Here is a 16,856-nt window from a genome sequence, read left to right as displayed (position 1 = left end):
AAGTAAACGAATATCGTTGCAGACATTAGTGATAATAATAACTAATCATAGTAAAAAAGCAAACAGCAGTGGCAACAAAGGTCCTCATAATGCAGAGGAGGTGGTTTAAGACACCAACTCTCAGCCACACAGCTTAACACCCAACCACACCCCAACTCCAGTGACCCTTCAAATGAATCAAATATATAAGTAGTAAAAGCATATCTGAAAATAAAAGAGACATAATGTGGCTAGTTTCTGTTGGTGGACTTGCAGTGCGGGCAGTTGTCAAATGGAGCTGCTTTGTCACCACCAAAAACTGTCCCATCTGCCCTGAGGATGAAACAATCGGACACTTGCTTTATATAGAAAAACTGCCCAGTTCATACCAGGATTTTCCGGTGGACACAGTAAAGTCGTCTGTAAGTTATGTGCTGGAGTTAATCTGCATCAAACCACCATCCCCAGTGACATTGTCTACAATCAAATAATAAACAAGATAATTTGATATAAAACAAAAGACTCTCAAGCCCTAGGGTTTGATCAGTTTATAAATTGTAATAATGTGGAAAATTTAACAAAATGTAAGCGTTGACTTTTTTTTGTGTGTCATATCTCTGTGCCAAAATTTTAAAAGGAAGGGTGTTGGAAAAGGGGGTGGGGCAGTATCCAGGGGGTGAAGACAGGGTGGGTGGGAGGGAGGGGCAGGTGAAATTACGGTTTAAGTAATTTGCTCACCTCTGGACCCCTGCAGACTGAGAGTCAGCTTTCTTGTGGCCAGAGAAGATTCTCAGGCCTCTCCAGTCACCGCTGACATTGTTCTGCTGCAGCTGGCCCTCAGTTGAGCATTTGGTGGACAGGTTGATGAGCCATTTGCAATAAACTTTGCCCAGAGTTTGACAGAGTTAGCTCAATGGATTCTGAACGTAGGTATGGGAAATACAGAGTGGAGAGGGAAGTGTTGGACGAGCAGAGGCTGGAGGAGATAACGCAGAGAAAATCTCTCTCTGACACGCGCCCTCCTCTAACCGAACGACTTAAAGACTCCTTAAGGTAAAGTAAACTTCATGGCTTTGTCTGCTCTGAGCTACTTGACCAGAGACCTTTATCCTCAGTAAATGTATGCTTTGACATAAGACTGTGTTTTCAAATCCTTTCCAGATGTTCAGTGCCCAGACTGAAAAGAAGCGTGCTGAGCATCCTGCCTGTATTGTCCTGGCTGCCCAAATACTCAGTCTGGGACTATGGCATGCCAGACCTCATCTCTGGCATCAGTGTGGGCATAATGCACCTGCCTCAAGGTATGACATCACGTTTTAGTAGATATCAACAAAATTACAGAAAAACTTTAGTTCTGTCTCATATATAACAGAAACCTAATGTGTAATTTTGACTTTATTCCATTGCCTCTTTGTACAAATATTCACTATCGGTCTGGAAAGAGTCAGAGTCGGAATTTTACAGTAAAACTAGGATATCTTGAAAATAACTGTAAACTAAGAAAGACTCTTGTTTTCCACAGGTATGGCATATTCGTTGTTGGCTTCCTTACCTCCTGTGTTTGGCCTCTACTCGTCCCTCTATCCGACATTAATCTACTTCTTCTTTGGAACATCACGTCATATCTCCATCGGTAAGTAGAGAAGGAGACTAATATACAATGGCCATTACAACATCTTTAATAACATGTGTTGCTCTTGTGATAAGGTACATTCACGATGATCAGCATCATGGTGGGTAGCGTGACAGAAAGACTCGCTCCAGATGAGAATTTCCTCATTATGAATGGGACAAACTTCACTGCAGATGTGGACATCACTGCCCGGGACTCATACAGGGTGCAGGTGGCGGCTGCCACCACTGTCATAGCAGGACTGATTCAGGTATTAACACAGCATCCTACAGAAGTAATAATGTCCTGCTTTGTTGGTACATCCAAACTCACATGTGCATTAATGGCTGTTTCTGTAGGTGTTACTGGGTTTGGTAAAGTTTGGATTTGTGGCGACATACTTGTCGGAGCCTCTGGTGCGAGCGTACACAACAGCAGCTGCAGGCCATGCCGTGGTGGCGCAACTGAAGTACGTCTTTGGCGTTTCACCGACGCGGTTTCATGGTCCGCTGTCACTGGTGTATGTGAGTATACTGATCCCATTGCATTGTCTGTTCCAACAGTTTGGCTGATTGTGATTAAAAGAAATCAGGGATCTTGTGGAGAACTATTTCTTGTGTGAAAAACCATTCACATACTGTATGTAATTTTGGTAATTTATTTATTTGCACAGATACAAAAAATACACAGAAAATGACCAGACAAATAATATACAGTGCAGGATGAGGCAGAAAACCTCATCCTATTTTAAAGCCTCTACCTAAATAATGTTATGGTTCAGCCCAGTATCCATCTAGGAGTAAGAGCTCCTATGTTATCTAGCACAGTAGCCTTTTATTGTGGTAGTGCAAAATAAGATCCACATATGCAATACTAACCAGCATTGAACAAGGTGAGGAACAATGGGTAAAGTATAGTTATAGTGGACAAACGATTACAAAGCTGTGAGGAGCTTAACCTGTGTGTTTTTATGAGTGCAGCAGCAAGTCGTAACTCGCCTGCTCCTTCATCTTTCTTTATTTTCAGACTCTGAAAGATGTTTGCAGCTTGCTGCCAAAGACTCATCTTCCCACTCTGGTGGTCAGTGTCGTGTCCATGGTGTGTCTAATCGCTGCCAAGGAACTCAACTCCTTCCTCAGCACTAAACTGCCAGTGCCTGTCCCGATGGAGCTCATAACAGTGAGTCGACACGCGGACACACTCTCTGGCTTCACGTTATGTTTTCACCTCTGTGCCGATGCTGATGCTGCAGCGCTGAAAAGCAGCTGAATCAGCGACAGCACCGGGGCCTCTGCATTTGTGCACTTCACAGCAAAAATTTGATTCTTATGGCTAATTATTAGGTCCAGATCTCGAGTATGATTGACCAGATTTTTAATGATTGCAGGTTTGAAATGGAGCATATGGCTTTTTTATGTATGTTTGTGTTCTCTGTGTTCTCTGTGTTTGCTTTAGATTGCAGCAGCAACACTGATATCACACTATTCCCACTTGAGCATGAACTACACAGTTTCAGTTGTTGGAGAAATTCCTAGTGGGTAAGTGTAGCAAAGGACAATGCCACCAGGGTCTCACTTTTTACCGTGCATTTATTCTTTAACAAATGAGCAAACATAAATTAAGCTAAACATAAATTGGCCAGCAGCTCAGCTCTGTTCTGTCCATGTGTCTCTCTTTGTTTCTTCTTCCTCATGTGTCTCTTTGTGGCGGCTCTCCTGCTGCCTTTTCTGTCCAGGGAGAGCTAATTGGCCAACTCACTTCAACTGTGCCAATCAACTCTCCCTGGTTCACCAGAGTAAGCATTTGGCTTTTTATAGCTTTATATTTATCTATTTTTTATATTTTTTATACTGTTCATTAATTATGATCATATTTGTGCTCATATTCTCATCTTGGTTAGTACTATCTGATCTGACCTTCTTGTCCTCTACTTGTTTGGCAGTTTAAGTCCCCCCAGTGTTCCAGATTTCAGCATCTTCAGTGAAGTTATGGGTGATGCTTTAGCACTGGCCATTGTTGGGTACGCCATATCTATTTCACTTGGAAAAACATTTGCACTGAAACACGGATACAAGGTGGATAGTAACCAGGTGAGTCAGGATTCACACCTATTATCTCAGGAATTATACTAATACCATTAACATGCTATCATTTTCATATTTTGTATACTCTGTTAACACTTGTGACTGTGTCCCCCACTCTGCCTCAGGAGCTGGTGGCGCTGGGCCTCAGTAACACAGTGGGAGGCTTCTTTCAGTGCTACTCAGTCTGCGCGTCTATGTCTCGGAGTCTCATCCAAGAGACCACGGGAGGAAAAACACAGGTGAGGGAGCATCAGTAAAGGACAACTGAGGTGGCGTAAAAAGGAAATTATTACGTATGAAATAATATAACAAGCGTGTTTTGAATGTGTGATTTTATAATTTTATAATATTAATAATTGCTTTTATTTTATTTTTTGAACCTATGTACAGTTTATTTTAGCATTGTTTAAAATGCTCTATAAATAATATGGATTCTTCTTCTATATATTATAATTGTCATTATATAGAGAGAACATATACTAAAATGTTTAGCTTCAATTATCGATTATGCAGCAATTCACCAAATCTATTTATTATCTAAACAATACACCAAATCAATTTCAGTCAGTCACAAACGACCCTGTGTTGTTCTTGCAGATGGCTGGTATGGCCTCATCTCTGATTGTGTTGGTGACCATACTGAAACTTGGACCACTGTTCCAGGAGCTGCCAAAGGTTCGGCTGCAGGGCTGCATGTCATTACTGTACAACTTTGAACATATTTTTGATTGACTCTTTGTGTTTTTCTCTTTTGAGTCATCATCAAAATGTGGGTGTGCTTGTTTCAGGCTGTCCTCGCCGTGATTGTCTTTGTAAATCTGAAGGGCATGTTCAAGCAGCACTCTGACATTGTCACACTGTGGAGGCGCAGCAAGATTGATCTGGTGAGAGGATAAATTATATGTTACGTAGTTTAAAAATACCCTTAAAAGTAAAAACTGTGACAGACTCTGCTCTTGTGTCTGGAGAAGTGTCACTACTCTTGTGTTCTTTTCATTGTTGTACTAAATGAGACGTGTCGTGTTGCTGCATCACTCAGATGGTGTGGTTGGTCACTTGGGTGTCAACACTGCTCCTCAACATGGACGTGGGTCTGGCAGTGTCCCTCATCTTTACTATGCTGACGGTCATCTTCAGGACGCAGTTGTAAGACTCATCAGTATACACCTCTCTGCAGTGTCTGGGTCATACTGTGATAACCAGATTAAACAAAATACTTTACAGAAATCCAGAGATTATGACTATTTTTTTTTTTTTATTATTCAATTCTCAGGCCAACATACTCTGTTCTGGGAAATGTTCCAGGCACAGAACTGTACTTGGATATAGAGACGCACAGAGAGGTAAAACACAAAGATGGAAAAGTCACAAATGAAACTTTTTTTACACACTGACTGCATCACAGGCTAAGGATGTTTGTCTATTTGACAGGCGAGAGAGATTCCAGGCGTCACTATATTCCGCTCCTCTGCTACAGTATATTTTGCGAATGCTGCGCTCTACCTCGAGGCTCTGAAAGAAAAGGTTTGTTCTATTGACTTCTCTTAAATGCTAAAATCTGGAACAATGGGCGGGACTTCATTATTTTCTTTGTTGAGTAATCAGAGAATTATTTTTCATTATCTATCATAAAACGAAATATTAAGAAGTGGTGACTTTGAATTTCTTGTTTTATCCGTCCGACAATCCAAACCCCAAAGATTTTCAGTGAATTATTATTAGAGGCTGAAACCAAAATAAATGTATTGTATTTTTGAATTATTACATTTTTGTTTTAGTTTCTTTTAAATCTTTACTATGCTTAAGCCTCACTAATAACGGCTTTTTAATTTTCCCACAGTAAGAGTGCCTTGGTTTATTTTTATAAATTTTGTGTTAAAATTAATTAATTGAATTTATCTCTTCTCATTTTAAATCCTAAAAATTCTTCTTTAGACAAGTTCTTCTTTTTTTTGCTATATATTTATACGATGGTGATGTTTTGCTTTTCTTTCTTATATGTATTCAGAGTAGGCTCGACATCAGTGACATGATTATCTATAAGAGGAGGCAGGAGGCCAAACAGAGACGCAGAGAAAGAAGAGCTGAGAGACGGGCCAAGAGGCAGGCCGAGAGAGAGGTAATGTACAGGAAATGTATAACGTCACTACAGGAGCATGGATTATTGGAATTACTGAGACATTTAAAGGCCTTTTATAACTTTTTGGGGCCCATGGGTCACTTACCCCAGATGTTATGAGAAAATTACTTCAGAAATCTTGTTATATATTACAAAATATTGGTAATCAATGGCCAAAATCACAAAAAGTCTACAAAGTGTTTCCGTCCTTTGAAGATCACTTCTTTTGCTATTTACTCCTCAGAGACGAGCACAGAAGGACGATAAACAGGTGCCTGCTATTGAGGTGTTCTCTGTGGAGGCCGAGTGGTTGGAAACAGGCGACAAAGACGATAACTGGACGAAGAAAGAGAACGGGACAGTGTTTGTCGTCCCAGCCTCTCCCCGATTGCCAGACAGCCCCAATAGATGGGAGTACTTGAAGGGGGGAGATCCAGACGGCACAAGTTTAAGTTGGATGTCTGATCTGCAGGACGGCGACACCACCACTCTGGGCTCCAGCAGCGAGGACACACTGAGTCGGGACCTGGAGCGGGTCTCTCTCGGTTCTCTGGGCAAGTGGACCTGGGACATTCACTCCATCATTCTCGACCTCTCCACAGCCAACTTCATTGACACAGTGGCTATCAAGGCTATCACAAATGTGAGTGCGAAAATGACAAATATCCTTTAAACAAAATGTCCCTACATTACAACCCGTTTGAAAGATTAGATGAGAGCCCTCGTACTTTCAGTTGATTCTAGGTGTCAAACCCCATTAATAAATAATGTGAGTTTGATTTGAGACACATGGACAACATACACAGGTTGTCTTGGGAGTTTTAAGGGGAGAGGCCTCAGGAAGTGATGTTTTCATTAGTGTGTTTCATCTAAATTGTATGAATGGTTGTTTTCTTTACCCTAGAATGGGCCCTTTATAATTAAATACTTTATATTTACATCTGGAGCGGGTCCTCTCTACGGAGGCCACCATGTTTTTTACAGTAGCCTAAACTGGACAAACTAAACACCTTTTCAGTTTTTATGACAACTGAAGACTACCACAGGTTCTCTTTCATGTTTGGAAGGGGAGGGTGAGGTGAGGGGTATTCAGCTGCAACATGCAACTTCACCACTAGATGTCACTACATTCTACACACTGAACCTTTAACACAAGGTCTACAGGCTGGGGTCTTTCAGTTTGGACTTTGCATGTTCTCCCTGTGTCTGTGTGGGTTTTCTCCAGTTACTCTGGCTTCCTCCCACAGTCCAAAGACATGCAGATTGGGTTCAGGGTAACTGGAGACTCTAAATTGACTGTAGGTGTGAATGTGAGTGAATGGTTAGTTGTGTCTGTATCTGGTCCCTGCATTACGCTGGCGACCTGTCCAGGGTGGACCCCACCTCTCACCCAGTGTCAGCTGGGATTGGCTGCAGCCCCCCACCTTGTGATTGATTGGCAGGTTCGAGGGATGGACAAGGCCTGCTGGCACCAGCTTTTGACATTCAATTCAATTATTGAAAATATAAAACTATAACTACTAATTATATTATATTCACAGATTTTCCAGGACTTCAGTGAGATTGATGTGGATATCTATGTGGCTGGTTGTCAAGGTAACTGAACACTTTCTCACTTCTTTCAGGCTGTACTCTATGAAGATTTATAATCTTTGTAATGTTGCTAAGTGTAAAATCTTTTTTCCTCAGCCTGTGTGGTGGAGCAGTTAGAGCTCGGTGACTTCTTCTCCGATACGATAACAAAGAGACATCTTTTCACCTCTGTTCATGACGCTGTGCTCTTCTGTCTGGAGCACAGTGGAACATCATCGTTTCCCAAACACGAGCCGTCAGTGGTGAGTACGATCAGGTCACACTGTATTTGGACAGTTTAGTGTTGATATTCAACTGTAAAATACTAACTGAAGGCAGATAAAGGTGTAAATTGCCCTGTTAGTACACTTTCTAACATATTAGTTAGTTAACAGCTGCTTATCAGCATCGACCAATCCAAACAAAATGTCACTTACGCCCATATTGAAGAACCTGATAAAATGTGATTATGTTCATTTTAACTAAATGACTTGATTTCTGATTTCAGGACATGCACAGCAGCACAAAACTCTAAGGACTAAATTTCAAATGGATATCCAGCAAGGAGGATGGAAAACATCTACAAGAGGAAATATCAAAAGCTGTACTTTTAAATTAAATTAAATTAAATTAAATTAAATTAAATTAGCCAATCATATTGATATTTATGTATTTTGTTTTTAAGGTACATAAAAGAGTACACAGAGTTGTCACACATTTTCTTACTTTTCTTTTATTCAGTGTGGGAGAGTGTTACAGTTCATCAGCAAATGAAAAAATAATAAATTAACACAGTGAAACATCCAAACAAGTGTCTAGTTTAATTTTGAGGAATCTGACAGAAAATAATGTTTGAATTCAAGGAACAGAGACAAGGCAACATGCATCTCACTGAGAGTGTTTGAGCCTTTTTTGGTAATGACAGCAATAACAAGGTAGGACATTGAAATGTTAACAGGAGCCATTTCAATTTTCAAGTGCAATTTTTGCTCATAGCAACAGCAAAACCTCAAGAAACTAACTCATGCAAAAGAACGTTTTTTTTTGTCTCAACTCCTTTTATGAGTTTCTAGTGCAACATTCCTACAATGGGAAATATCAGTTGATTAAAAAATAACAGCATAACAATATCGGACCAACATTTTACCAAAAGCATCTCTTTACAGTTGCATAAACCTGCTGTGACTTCGTTCCCTGAATAAATCTTGTCTCTACATACTGGCCACAGAGGATGTTACCAAAAACATTGTGCACAGGACTGAGGAAGGCTAGGTAGATTTTTTTAAATATATATATATAAATTTGGTCTATGAGCTATTTATAAGTCTTGATGGATGTCGGAGCTCTGTATGTCCGAGTTCAGAGCCAGACCTTCATCATCCTCCTCTTCCTCCGGTTGCCGTGATACCAGACGCTGATAGCGAGCCTGCCGCTGGTAATCTGGGTCAATGTTGATCCATTTGTTGGCGACCCACTTAGTGCCATGGGTGACCACACAGCCGCCATGCAGGGCGTATTCATCCTGCTCACCCACCCAGCCTATTGATGAAAAGAACCTCTGTTAACTTTGGTTAGCAACATCCAATATATAATTTCTGTTTATTAAAATGGCTGACACACATGTTTTGTTTTCCTAATTTACAACTGAATGTATTTGGACTATTAGTTTAAGCCATTAAATGTATTATTCTGTATATTTGATCATCTTTAACATAACCAATATGGGCTTGAACCATAAATTCTTGACATCATTTCATATGTTGGCTTCTGATCTGGGCCTGAATTGTGTCAGCATGACATATAAATGCCACGTTAAAGGTTATATAAATGATGTTCAATGCCACTGGATGTCGCACTATCAGCAGCATCTCGGACCAAATTAAATAAATAAATTCTTCACCAGTCCACACTCAGGCCACAACGTCCTGCTCCCTTTGTGTTCTCAGCCGAGTGTTGCCTGCACAGTGTTGCAAGGCCCATTGAAAGCAGCCTCTACACCCACAACCAGAAGCACAACTAAACAAAGCTACAATGTGAACACTAGATCCAACAGAAGTAACAAGAAGCAAGTGGATCCATCGTGTCTCATCTATAGGTTGGGACACTGAGTGAAATTGGAATGAGAAGTTGTTGAAATGCAGTGTTGTTGCAGTTGTGATGGGAATCCTACCTCTTCCATCGGAAAGGTAGTTGTACCAGAACACAGCCGTCCCTTTGGTGGGCTTCACCCTCAGGTTACTCTTGTCACAATTCCTCCTGGTGTCCAAAAGATCCACGTCGTTCTGTATGAGAGACTAAAAGACACGATCAGACTCAGCGACACGGTGTGTGTGTAACGTCAGGCCCATGCACACACTGACAAACTAAGGGGAGCTAACACAGATCTGAAAGGCATGCACAGTTTGTACACAATACTTTTGCAGGGCTCTCTGAACACATCTCCAGACCCACACATAATTACGCACCACTTCATCATAGGTCCTGTTGTCTGCCACAGGGAATGCGGTCTCCCCGCCCCCCTCAACAGAGTTCAGGTAGAAGAGAACTGTGATGTACCTAAGTGTGCAACACAGATTTAAATTGACACACACATGTACGGTGCAAACAAACACACACACACAAACACTTTGCAAACAAGTGACGAGCACGCACATTTCTCTGAACTGACAATGTAGAGTAACACAAACTAACATGCCAGCTGTCACAATGGAGTGTCACTACGCAGCTCAGTAATCACAGTGGACCGATGAATTCCTATCTGAACATTCACAGATTTGTTTTTGATTGAAAAACGCAGTGCAGCTCAGTGATCTCACCTGCAAGACGTCTCAAAAGGGGTGGACGTGTTGGCCGCAAGTCGCGTGTGCGTGCACGCGGTTTCGGGATAGACGGGACCGCTGTCGTGGTGGGCGTGGTAGTGCCCGCCCTCTTCATAGCGAACCACCTGGAGCGGCTCGCTGAGGTCCACTAATGTGGAGGGGAGCCGGGTGAGGCGGGTCACCCTGTGTTAAGGAAAGATGAAGGAAAAGATATAAAAAGTGGGAAAGTCCGGGACAGTGATTTCTGAATCATTCTGAGAGATTATGTAATGTACCTTATAATTGAAGGGATAGGGATTCATTATCTACTCACCACTATGTAGATGGAGGGGTGGGTGAAGAGTTTGAGTCCACAAAACACTTTTGGAGTTTCAGGGATAAACAGCATTGCAGCCAAATGCAATGCAATTTAACGTAACAAGTAAATGGTGACCGTTTCTTAAAAATGTACAAAAATAACTGTGTAATTTATACCAGGTTTTTAGCCTAAAGGTCCTCTGTTATCCTCCTCTGGAGCTGGATCCCGTGTGGATCACAGCGGACATTTAGGCTAAAAATGAAACCTCAATAGTGTTTTGTGGACTCAAACACTTCACCCTTCCCCTCCACCGGCATAGTGGGGAGTAGGTTATGAGTGCATTTTCCTTTTTTGGGTGAACTATCCCTTTAAGGGTCATACCAAGGCAAGAACATGCAGAACCACAGAAACAAATGATGTGTCCTCCCAACCTCGTCTTGATGTCTTGGAGGACCTGGTGTGCTCCTCTGCCCTGGTACAGCCAAGTGTGTCTGCTGTTCCTCACCAGCTGACTCCGCTTCACCCCTCGCTGCAGCAGGAAGCGCTGGAAGGCATCATTGCTCAGAAGCCTGAACTCTTCCAGACTAAGCAATCCTGCCCCAAATATGAGAATGTAAGGAATTCTGATGCCTCGCTAAAGCTTTGGATGATGAAAAAAATCAACATTAATGGCTGAAATAAAAAGGTTTTAATTAATAGATGCCACATGTTTATTGGGCCAATATAAGAACCAATATTCCTTGAACATCAAGTTTGTAACCATTAACTTTGATAATATGCTGAAACCATATATTGAGCATCACTTATTGATGAAAATACAACCGCAGTATTACACATAAATATAAAGTGCAAAGTGAATATAGTCTTGCTTAAAACATAAACTCAGGATTAACGTTGATTTCTCACCGTTACCGTCCTTGTCAGCTTTGAGCCCGGCATAGATTTCCCGCAGGTTCTCCGGCGTGAGCCAAATCCCGTCTCTGACTCGAGAATGAGTGAGTATCTGTTGGAGGTACATGACAGCGAAGACAGGATGAGTTAACCAACTCTGAGCTGAGAAACTTCTGCCCGTCACACACTTCAGTTTTGTCCTCAACGAGCCATTAACCGACATACACCTCACGGAGCTGCAACTGTCCGTCCTGGTTGATATCAAGAAGGTTGAAGATCTCTTCTGGGCTGAGGTTGAGCTCCTTGTCCAGCTCTTCCTGACCATCCTGCACCATCAACTGACTTTCCATCAGACCCTTCAGCTGAGCCAGCTGCATCACGACACGGCACTCGTCGTCTGACAGGAACCCAGGGATCTCTGCAGAAATAAACAGAGACAAGCTGAGATAAAGCTACAGAGGAAACGCTCATGGGGCAACAGGGTTGTTTGATTTCAACACTTTTATCCCACCTGTTTACTTTTTTTCTCCTTTGCGAACCTGCTATACTGTATAGGACCAATGTTATATTTTGTTTAGTTAAATTAGTCTAGTTTTGTGCAGCCTTAAACTGATAAGAGCAAACTAATAAGAACTAATTTGGGATCAAATTACTAATTTTATCATATTTCAGGCAGAAATATCTTTTCCTGATTTAAACATTTCCATTCGGGGAATTTGCTGCTTCACTTTGTCTAACATGATAGCATAGTGAAGCTCCTGTCAATAGAGATCATATCATACATGGGTTATATAAAGATGGATGACACGTCTTCACCTCCTCCCACTATCCAGAAGTTAAGCCAAAATATCCAAGATATGAACGTTGCTATTTTGTACCGATGACATAATTCCGAGCCAGAGCCTGGGAAGTAGCAATCGGGGGATGGACAAGGGGTTGCCGATACATGTGCTTGACGAATAGCAAGTCAGTCTCAGCTGTCAATCGTGAAGTTTCTCCCCGTTTTTTATAGAATCAAATAATGGAAGATGGCAGCGTTCGTATCTGGGATATTTTGGCTTCATTTTTGGATAGTGGGAGTGAGTGGGGACGTGTCGTCCATCTTTGTTTACAGTCTATGATTGCTGCATGTGAGAGATTGTGATGAACATTTTCCATTGTTCCTGAGGTTTTGTAGATAATATCATCAACAGATTAATCATTAACCAATATAAGCAATGAACTGCTGCCCTGACGAGGATAATCAGTTGCAGCTCTTGCAGAAACCTAATACATTATAAAGTTTCCGCTTCATTTTTGCACATGATCATTACTCTTGTGCACATAAGGACTGCATGCTGGAGGATGATGCATGGCTAAGTGTGTTTCCCAGGCATAGATGTATCTCTGCTCTCAGCTATAAGCACTTAACTGGGTCACATGTGCAGAGCAGGGGGAGGAGATGCCTCAGGACTTATTGGTCTGTTTCCTATAGCTTTAATTGATTTTAACAAACACACATGCGCGTCTATAGGCTTTGTGTTTGGGGTTTATAGATAGGTAGTGATGAAGATGAAAATAAGGAAGAGGTAAAGTGAGTGATGAATCTGCTCTCACCAGATGAAGGAACTTGTTTGGCCACTAGAGGCTGATGTGGGTGAGCAGCACATGGGTATTATGGCCCTTACCAAACAGCAGAGGTTTCAGACTCAGGGTCCGCATTTCGTGCACTTTGCCTGGCACCAGTGACACAGTCTGGACATGTCCCACCTGAGAGAGAAACCACACGGGTGACTGTGTGTGTGTGTGGGTGTCAGATGAAATTGTGGTGATGATGCATCCTCACATCACTCACCCTGATCCCCTCGATCCTAGTGAGGGACACATCACGCAGAAACTCAGCTTTTGATGGCGGACGTCGGGACTCGGTGCGTTGCTGCTGCTGCTGCTGCTGCTGCTGCTGCGGCTGCTGGTGGCGATGGTCGCTGCTGGGGGCGTCACGACTCGGGCTCGCGTCGTCCTGCCCGCTGATGTAGTGCACGTAAAACAGCAGTGCGATGACGTTAATGATGTAAACGTGGAAAAACACCATCACCACAACGAAGTAGGAGCGGGAGCACACGCTGCTCTTGTGGCATTGGAGGCGCTCGCTCGGCGGCCGGAGATGCGGCGGCAAGGTCGCGCTCCCGGACGCAGCGGTGTCCTCGGAGTCTGAGGTTTCCTGGTCGTCGGTCATTGGAAGAAAGGAGTCGGTGCTTCCTCAAAGTCCATGTAATTAATCCCAAAACGACTGAATGAAACGCTGGACGCTCCGAAGCGACAGATCAAGTTTGATTTAAAAACAAAAAAGCCAATCCTCGAGGAGCGCTCAGGCCAGTTCCAGTCCTGGAGACGTCGTTACGCACAGAGAAAAAGAGCGCAGGTTGCTCATAATTAAAAAATATGCTCGTTGAAACTAAGAGGTCGTCTCTGATTCTGGACTCGCCTGGATGGGATGAATCTCTTCTCGCATCGGCGCTGCAGACACTGGCCGGTGTCAGTGTTGTTTACACTGCAGCACCAGCAGCCAGCAGCAAAGCGCACTGCGCATCCGAGAGCGCAGCGCAGCAGCTCCTCTCGCAAAACCGCTCCATAAAGCCGAGGCAGCGAAGTCCGAGGGAGGTGATCATCCTTCAAAATGAGCCATGCATGTGTGAACGTGACCAAACAACACCGATCGTGACCGTATGTTCTGTTGTTTAAACGCCATCGAAGGAGCTGGATCTCTCCCCCCCACACCTGTGACAGCAACAGTCTGCCCAGCGTGCAATGCTGACCCCTGGTGACCCAAAGCAAGAACACAGTCCTGGTGTAACACTGAGCAGTGCAGCCCCCCCCCCCTCCAATCACCATTTTTTTCCTCTTATTAATTCTTACCAAGATATATTATCAAACATCAAACAGCTTTTCATTCATTCAAAACACATCACACTGATATCTCAGCTTTCATGAAACAATGAATGAGTTTTTCCCTGTAACGAATTTTTGAGACTCTGGTTCAACAATGGTTGTAATGAATGTGCATTCTGTAAAACGTACAAAATAAATAAAAATACAAACATTAGAACATTCAATGCTCTCTTATAATCTCTCTACTTTGTTTTGGAAGGATATTCACAATTTGGTATTAAACAACTACTGTTTTTTCCAGCTTTAACCTTTAGTAACATTAGATTTGGTCTCAAAATGGAGAACATGATATTCATCCATTTTTATTTTATTTATTTTTTAAGTGATAAATCCTTTTAAGGTGTCTCACTTATGAGTTTTGAAAGAATTGTCATTTTATTTAGATCCTTTGAAACTGATAAAACCGGGAAAGTCCTACTGTAATATTAATATTTGTCAGCATTATCACTTAGTTTCCAGACAGAATATACATTAGATTTAATTCACATATTAATTGTATTTATTTACTTTTTTTTATGAATTTGACTCTTTAAATGTTTGTGGTTGTGCATGTTAATGTAATTTTTCATTAAATTGACGCAATCTTACATTGTTATACATTTGTTATTGTAAATGTTTTGTCTGTTGAATTTGTATTTAGCAATTGAAAAAAACAAAAACGTGATGCACCGCCCCCTGAAGAAGGTGAAGGCTGGGCTAGTTGACTTTGGACCGCCTGAATAAAAAAAAGTGTATTTCCTGAAGTCTCCTTTGTTAAATTCACCCGGAAACCAGAAGAATCTCAGAAGAATGGCTGGAAACGTGAGGAGGTTTTATGAGCTGACAGCCAAGCTGCTGTGTGGAGAACCCTTCAGTTTCGCTGCACTGAAGGGGAAAGTTGTTCTCGTGGAAAATGTGGCGTCTCTCTGAGGAACAACAACCAGGGACTTCACTCAGATGAACGAGCTGCACTCTCGGTATTCCTCCATGGGTCTCGTTGTTCTGGGTGTTCCCTGCAATCAGTTTGGACATCAGGCAAGTCATGTGGCCCCATGTGAGGGTATTATTCAGATTTATATAATCCTAAATATTTACAATGTGATCAGATATGTTTAGGACTCCAAGGCCTTTGTGCTTCTCACCATCAGACTATCGAGCAGAAGCTAATACTGTTCATGAATGCTGAATTTAAGGAGGTGTCAGTACAAGCTTTAGTTTTGAAAGAAGTATTTACATCCATCCTCAAGTAAAAAGGTACAATATCACAAAATTTGAATGCAACATTGCAATGAAATGTCTGATTTGTCACTACATGTATATTTTTTTATTATTTTAGGGTTATTATCATCTACACAATGTTGGCTACTTAAGAGCATTCAGTGTTAAGTATTGATATGCATTAGAGTGGCTCATATCAGTGTTGTTGTGGCAAATGTGTTATGGGTAAAGTAGAACTATACTGTTGTATTTGGTAGAAGTGGAGCTAATGATAACTTAATATATTCTAGTATAGTATTCTATTCTTTTGCCTTTATATGTTATAATTATTTCATAGTTTTTGCACTCAGAAGTCTAATTGTGTAAAATACAGTGATTGTCTTAAGTGAAGTACATAAAAATACACTATACTCTAAGTAAAGCAAAAGTTATTCAAAATTGAGTACAACACTGGCCTCATTATTTTCATTTGAATAAAATCATCTTGAAGCTCAACGTCACACTGTCCATCGGCTCTTCATTGATTTTAAGTCAGTGTCTTTTTTTTTTTTTACAACAGGAGAACTGCAAGAATGAAGAAATCCTGAATTGTCTGAAGTACATCCGTCCTGGAAATGGCTTTGAACCAAAGTTCCAGCTCCTCGAGAAGGTGGATGTGAATGGAAAGGATGCGCACCCCTTGTTTGTCTACCTGAAGAACAGCCTGCCATTTCCCAGTGATGATTCAATGGCTCTCATGAGTGATCCAAAGTTCATCATCTGGAGTCCAGTGTGTAGGAACGATGTTTCCTGGAACTTTGAGAAGTTCCTGGTCGGCCCAGATGGAGAGCCCTACAAGCGCTACAGCAGAAATTTCCCTACCATCGATATCGAGGCCGATATTAAAGAGCTGCTCCAGAGGGTCAAGTAGATAAACCCTATTAAAAATGTGATATGAGTGTTTCCAGTGCACTGTGGTTGTTAAGCCTGTTTACTTAATGAAGACACTCCTTTAAGCCTTTTTGTGAGGGGAGTTTCTGATGTAGATGTAAAAGCCTGACTCACCCACTGTGTATAACTCATATCATCATTTTCCATATTACTTGACAAAATAAACATTTCCTGTCATATAAACTGCTGCCGTCATGTCTGTTCACTGAACACAAACACATCACAACATTTTTGACTCTCTGGAAAATGTAGGTGAAGTTTAAGTGAACAAAATCTGAAACAGTAACATCTGAGATCTTGTTGCTTGGCAACCGTCGTTACAGGGAAGTTAACCAGGGTAACTTTGACATTGAGAACAGACCTGGTGGGTGTTAAACATGAATGTTCACCTCCGCAAGATGTATTTATATTTATATATATATGCGTG

General features: G+C 41.7%; 3 protein-coding genes across 3 annotated transcripts; 2 read left to right on the top strand and 1 right to left on the bottom strand.

The window, feature by feature from the left end:
* The first annotated feature begins 740 nt into the window (after positions 1-740).
* Positions 741-8,002, top strand: slc26a6l (solute carrier family 26 member 6, like). The gene is made up of 19 exons (XM_034584994.1): positions 741-1,032; positions 1,141-1,280; positions 1,502-1,612; positions 1,687-1,862; positions 1,951-2,115; positions 2,618-2,770; positions 3,047-3,129; positions 3,534-3,681; positions 3,801-3,914; positions 4,273-4,350; positions 4,464-4,559; positions 4,715-4,821; positions 4,949-5,018; positions 5,107-5,199; positions 5,684-5,794; positions 6,039-6,437; positions 7,336-7,390; positions 7,484-7,629; positions 7,875-8,002. Exons 1-19 carry the CDS (start codon positions 893-895, stop codon positions 7,899-7,901), a joined length of 2,412 nt encoding a protein of 803 aa, XP_034440885.1. The 5' UTR covers positions 741-892; the 3' UTR covers positions 7,902-8,002.
* Positions 8,003-8,083: 81 nt separating this feature from the next.
* Positions 8,084-14,175, bottom strand: p4htm (prolyl 4-hydroxylase, transmembrane (endoplasmic reticulum)). The gene is made up of 9 exons (XM_034584996.1): positions 13,209-14,175; positions 13,042-13,123; positions 11,602-11,792; positions 11,390-11,486; positions 10,915-11,077; positions 10,183-10,368; positions 9,832-9,922; positions 9,537-9,660; positions 8,084-8,905 (listed from the first exon to the last, which is right to left on the bottom strand). Exons 1-9 carry the CDS (start codon positions 13,587-13,589, stop codon positions 8,685-8,687), a joined length of 1,536 nt encoding a protein of 511 aa, XP_034440887.1. The 5' UTR covers positions 13,590-14,175; the 3' UTR covers positions 8,084-8,684.
* An 811-nt stretch (positions 14,176-14,986) lies between these two features.
* Positions 14,987-16,608, top strand: gpx1a (glutathione peroxidase 1a). Its single transcript, XM_034585002.1, has 2 exons — positions 14,987-15,316; positions 16,059-16,608. The coding sequence occupies exons 1-2, from the start codon at positions 15,092-15,094 to the stop codon at positions 16,407-16,409; spliced, it is 576 nt and encodes a 191-aa protein (XP_034440893.1). The 5' UTR covers positions 14,987-15,091; the 3' UTR covers positions 16,410-16,608.
* The last annotated feature ends 248 nt before the right edge of the window (positions 16,609-16,856 follow it).

This window comes from Hippoglossus hippoglossus, chromosome 5 (genome assembly GCF_009819705.1).
Source record: "Hippoglossus hippoglossus isolate fHipHip1 chromosome 5, fHipHip1.pri, whole genome shotgun sequence".
NCBI lineage: Eukaryota > Metazoa > Chordata > Actinopteri > Pleuronectiformes > Pleuronectidae > Hippoglossus > Hippoglossus hippoglossus.
Note: the sequence above shows the minus strand (reverse complement) of the source record. Positions and strands in the feature narration are given on the sequence as shown.

Coding starts and splice junctions, on each gene's coding strand:
- p4htm (XM_034584996.1), bottom strand. CDS start 13,589: ATGACCGACGACCAGGAAACCTCAGACTCCGAGGACACCGCTGCGTCC. Junction 11,487..11,601: donor GACAGTTGCAGCTCCGTGAG/GTGTATGTCGGT, acceptor TACCTCCAACAG/ATACTCACTCATTCTCGAGT. Junction 10,369..10,914: donor CTCCAAGACATCAAGACGAG/GTTGGGAGGACA, acceptor TCCTTAACACAG/GGTGACCCGCCTCACCCGGC.
- slc26a6l (XM_034584994.1), top strand. CDS start 893: ATGGATTCTGAACGTAGGTATGGGAAATACAGAGTGGAGAGGGAAGTG. Junction 5,795..6,038: donor AGAGGCAGGCCGAGAGAGAG/GTAATGTACAGG, acceptor TTTACTCCTCAG/AGACGAGCACAGAAGGACGA. Junction 7,630..7,874: donor CCAAACACGAGCCGTCAGTG/GTGAGTACGATC, acceptor TTCTGATTTCAG/GACATGCACAGCAGCACAAA.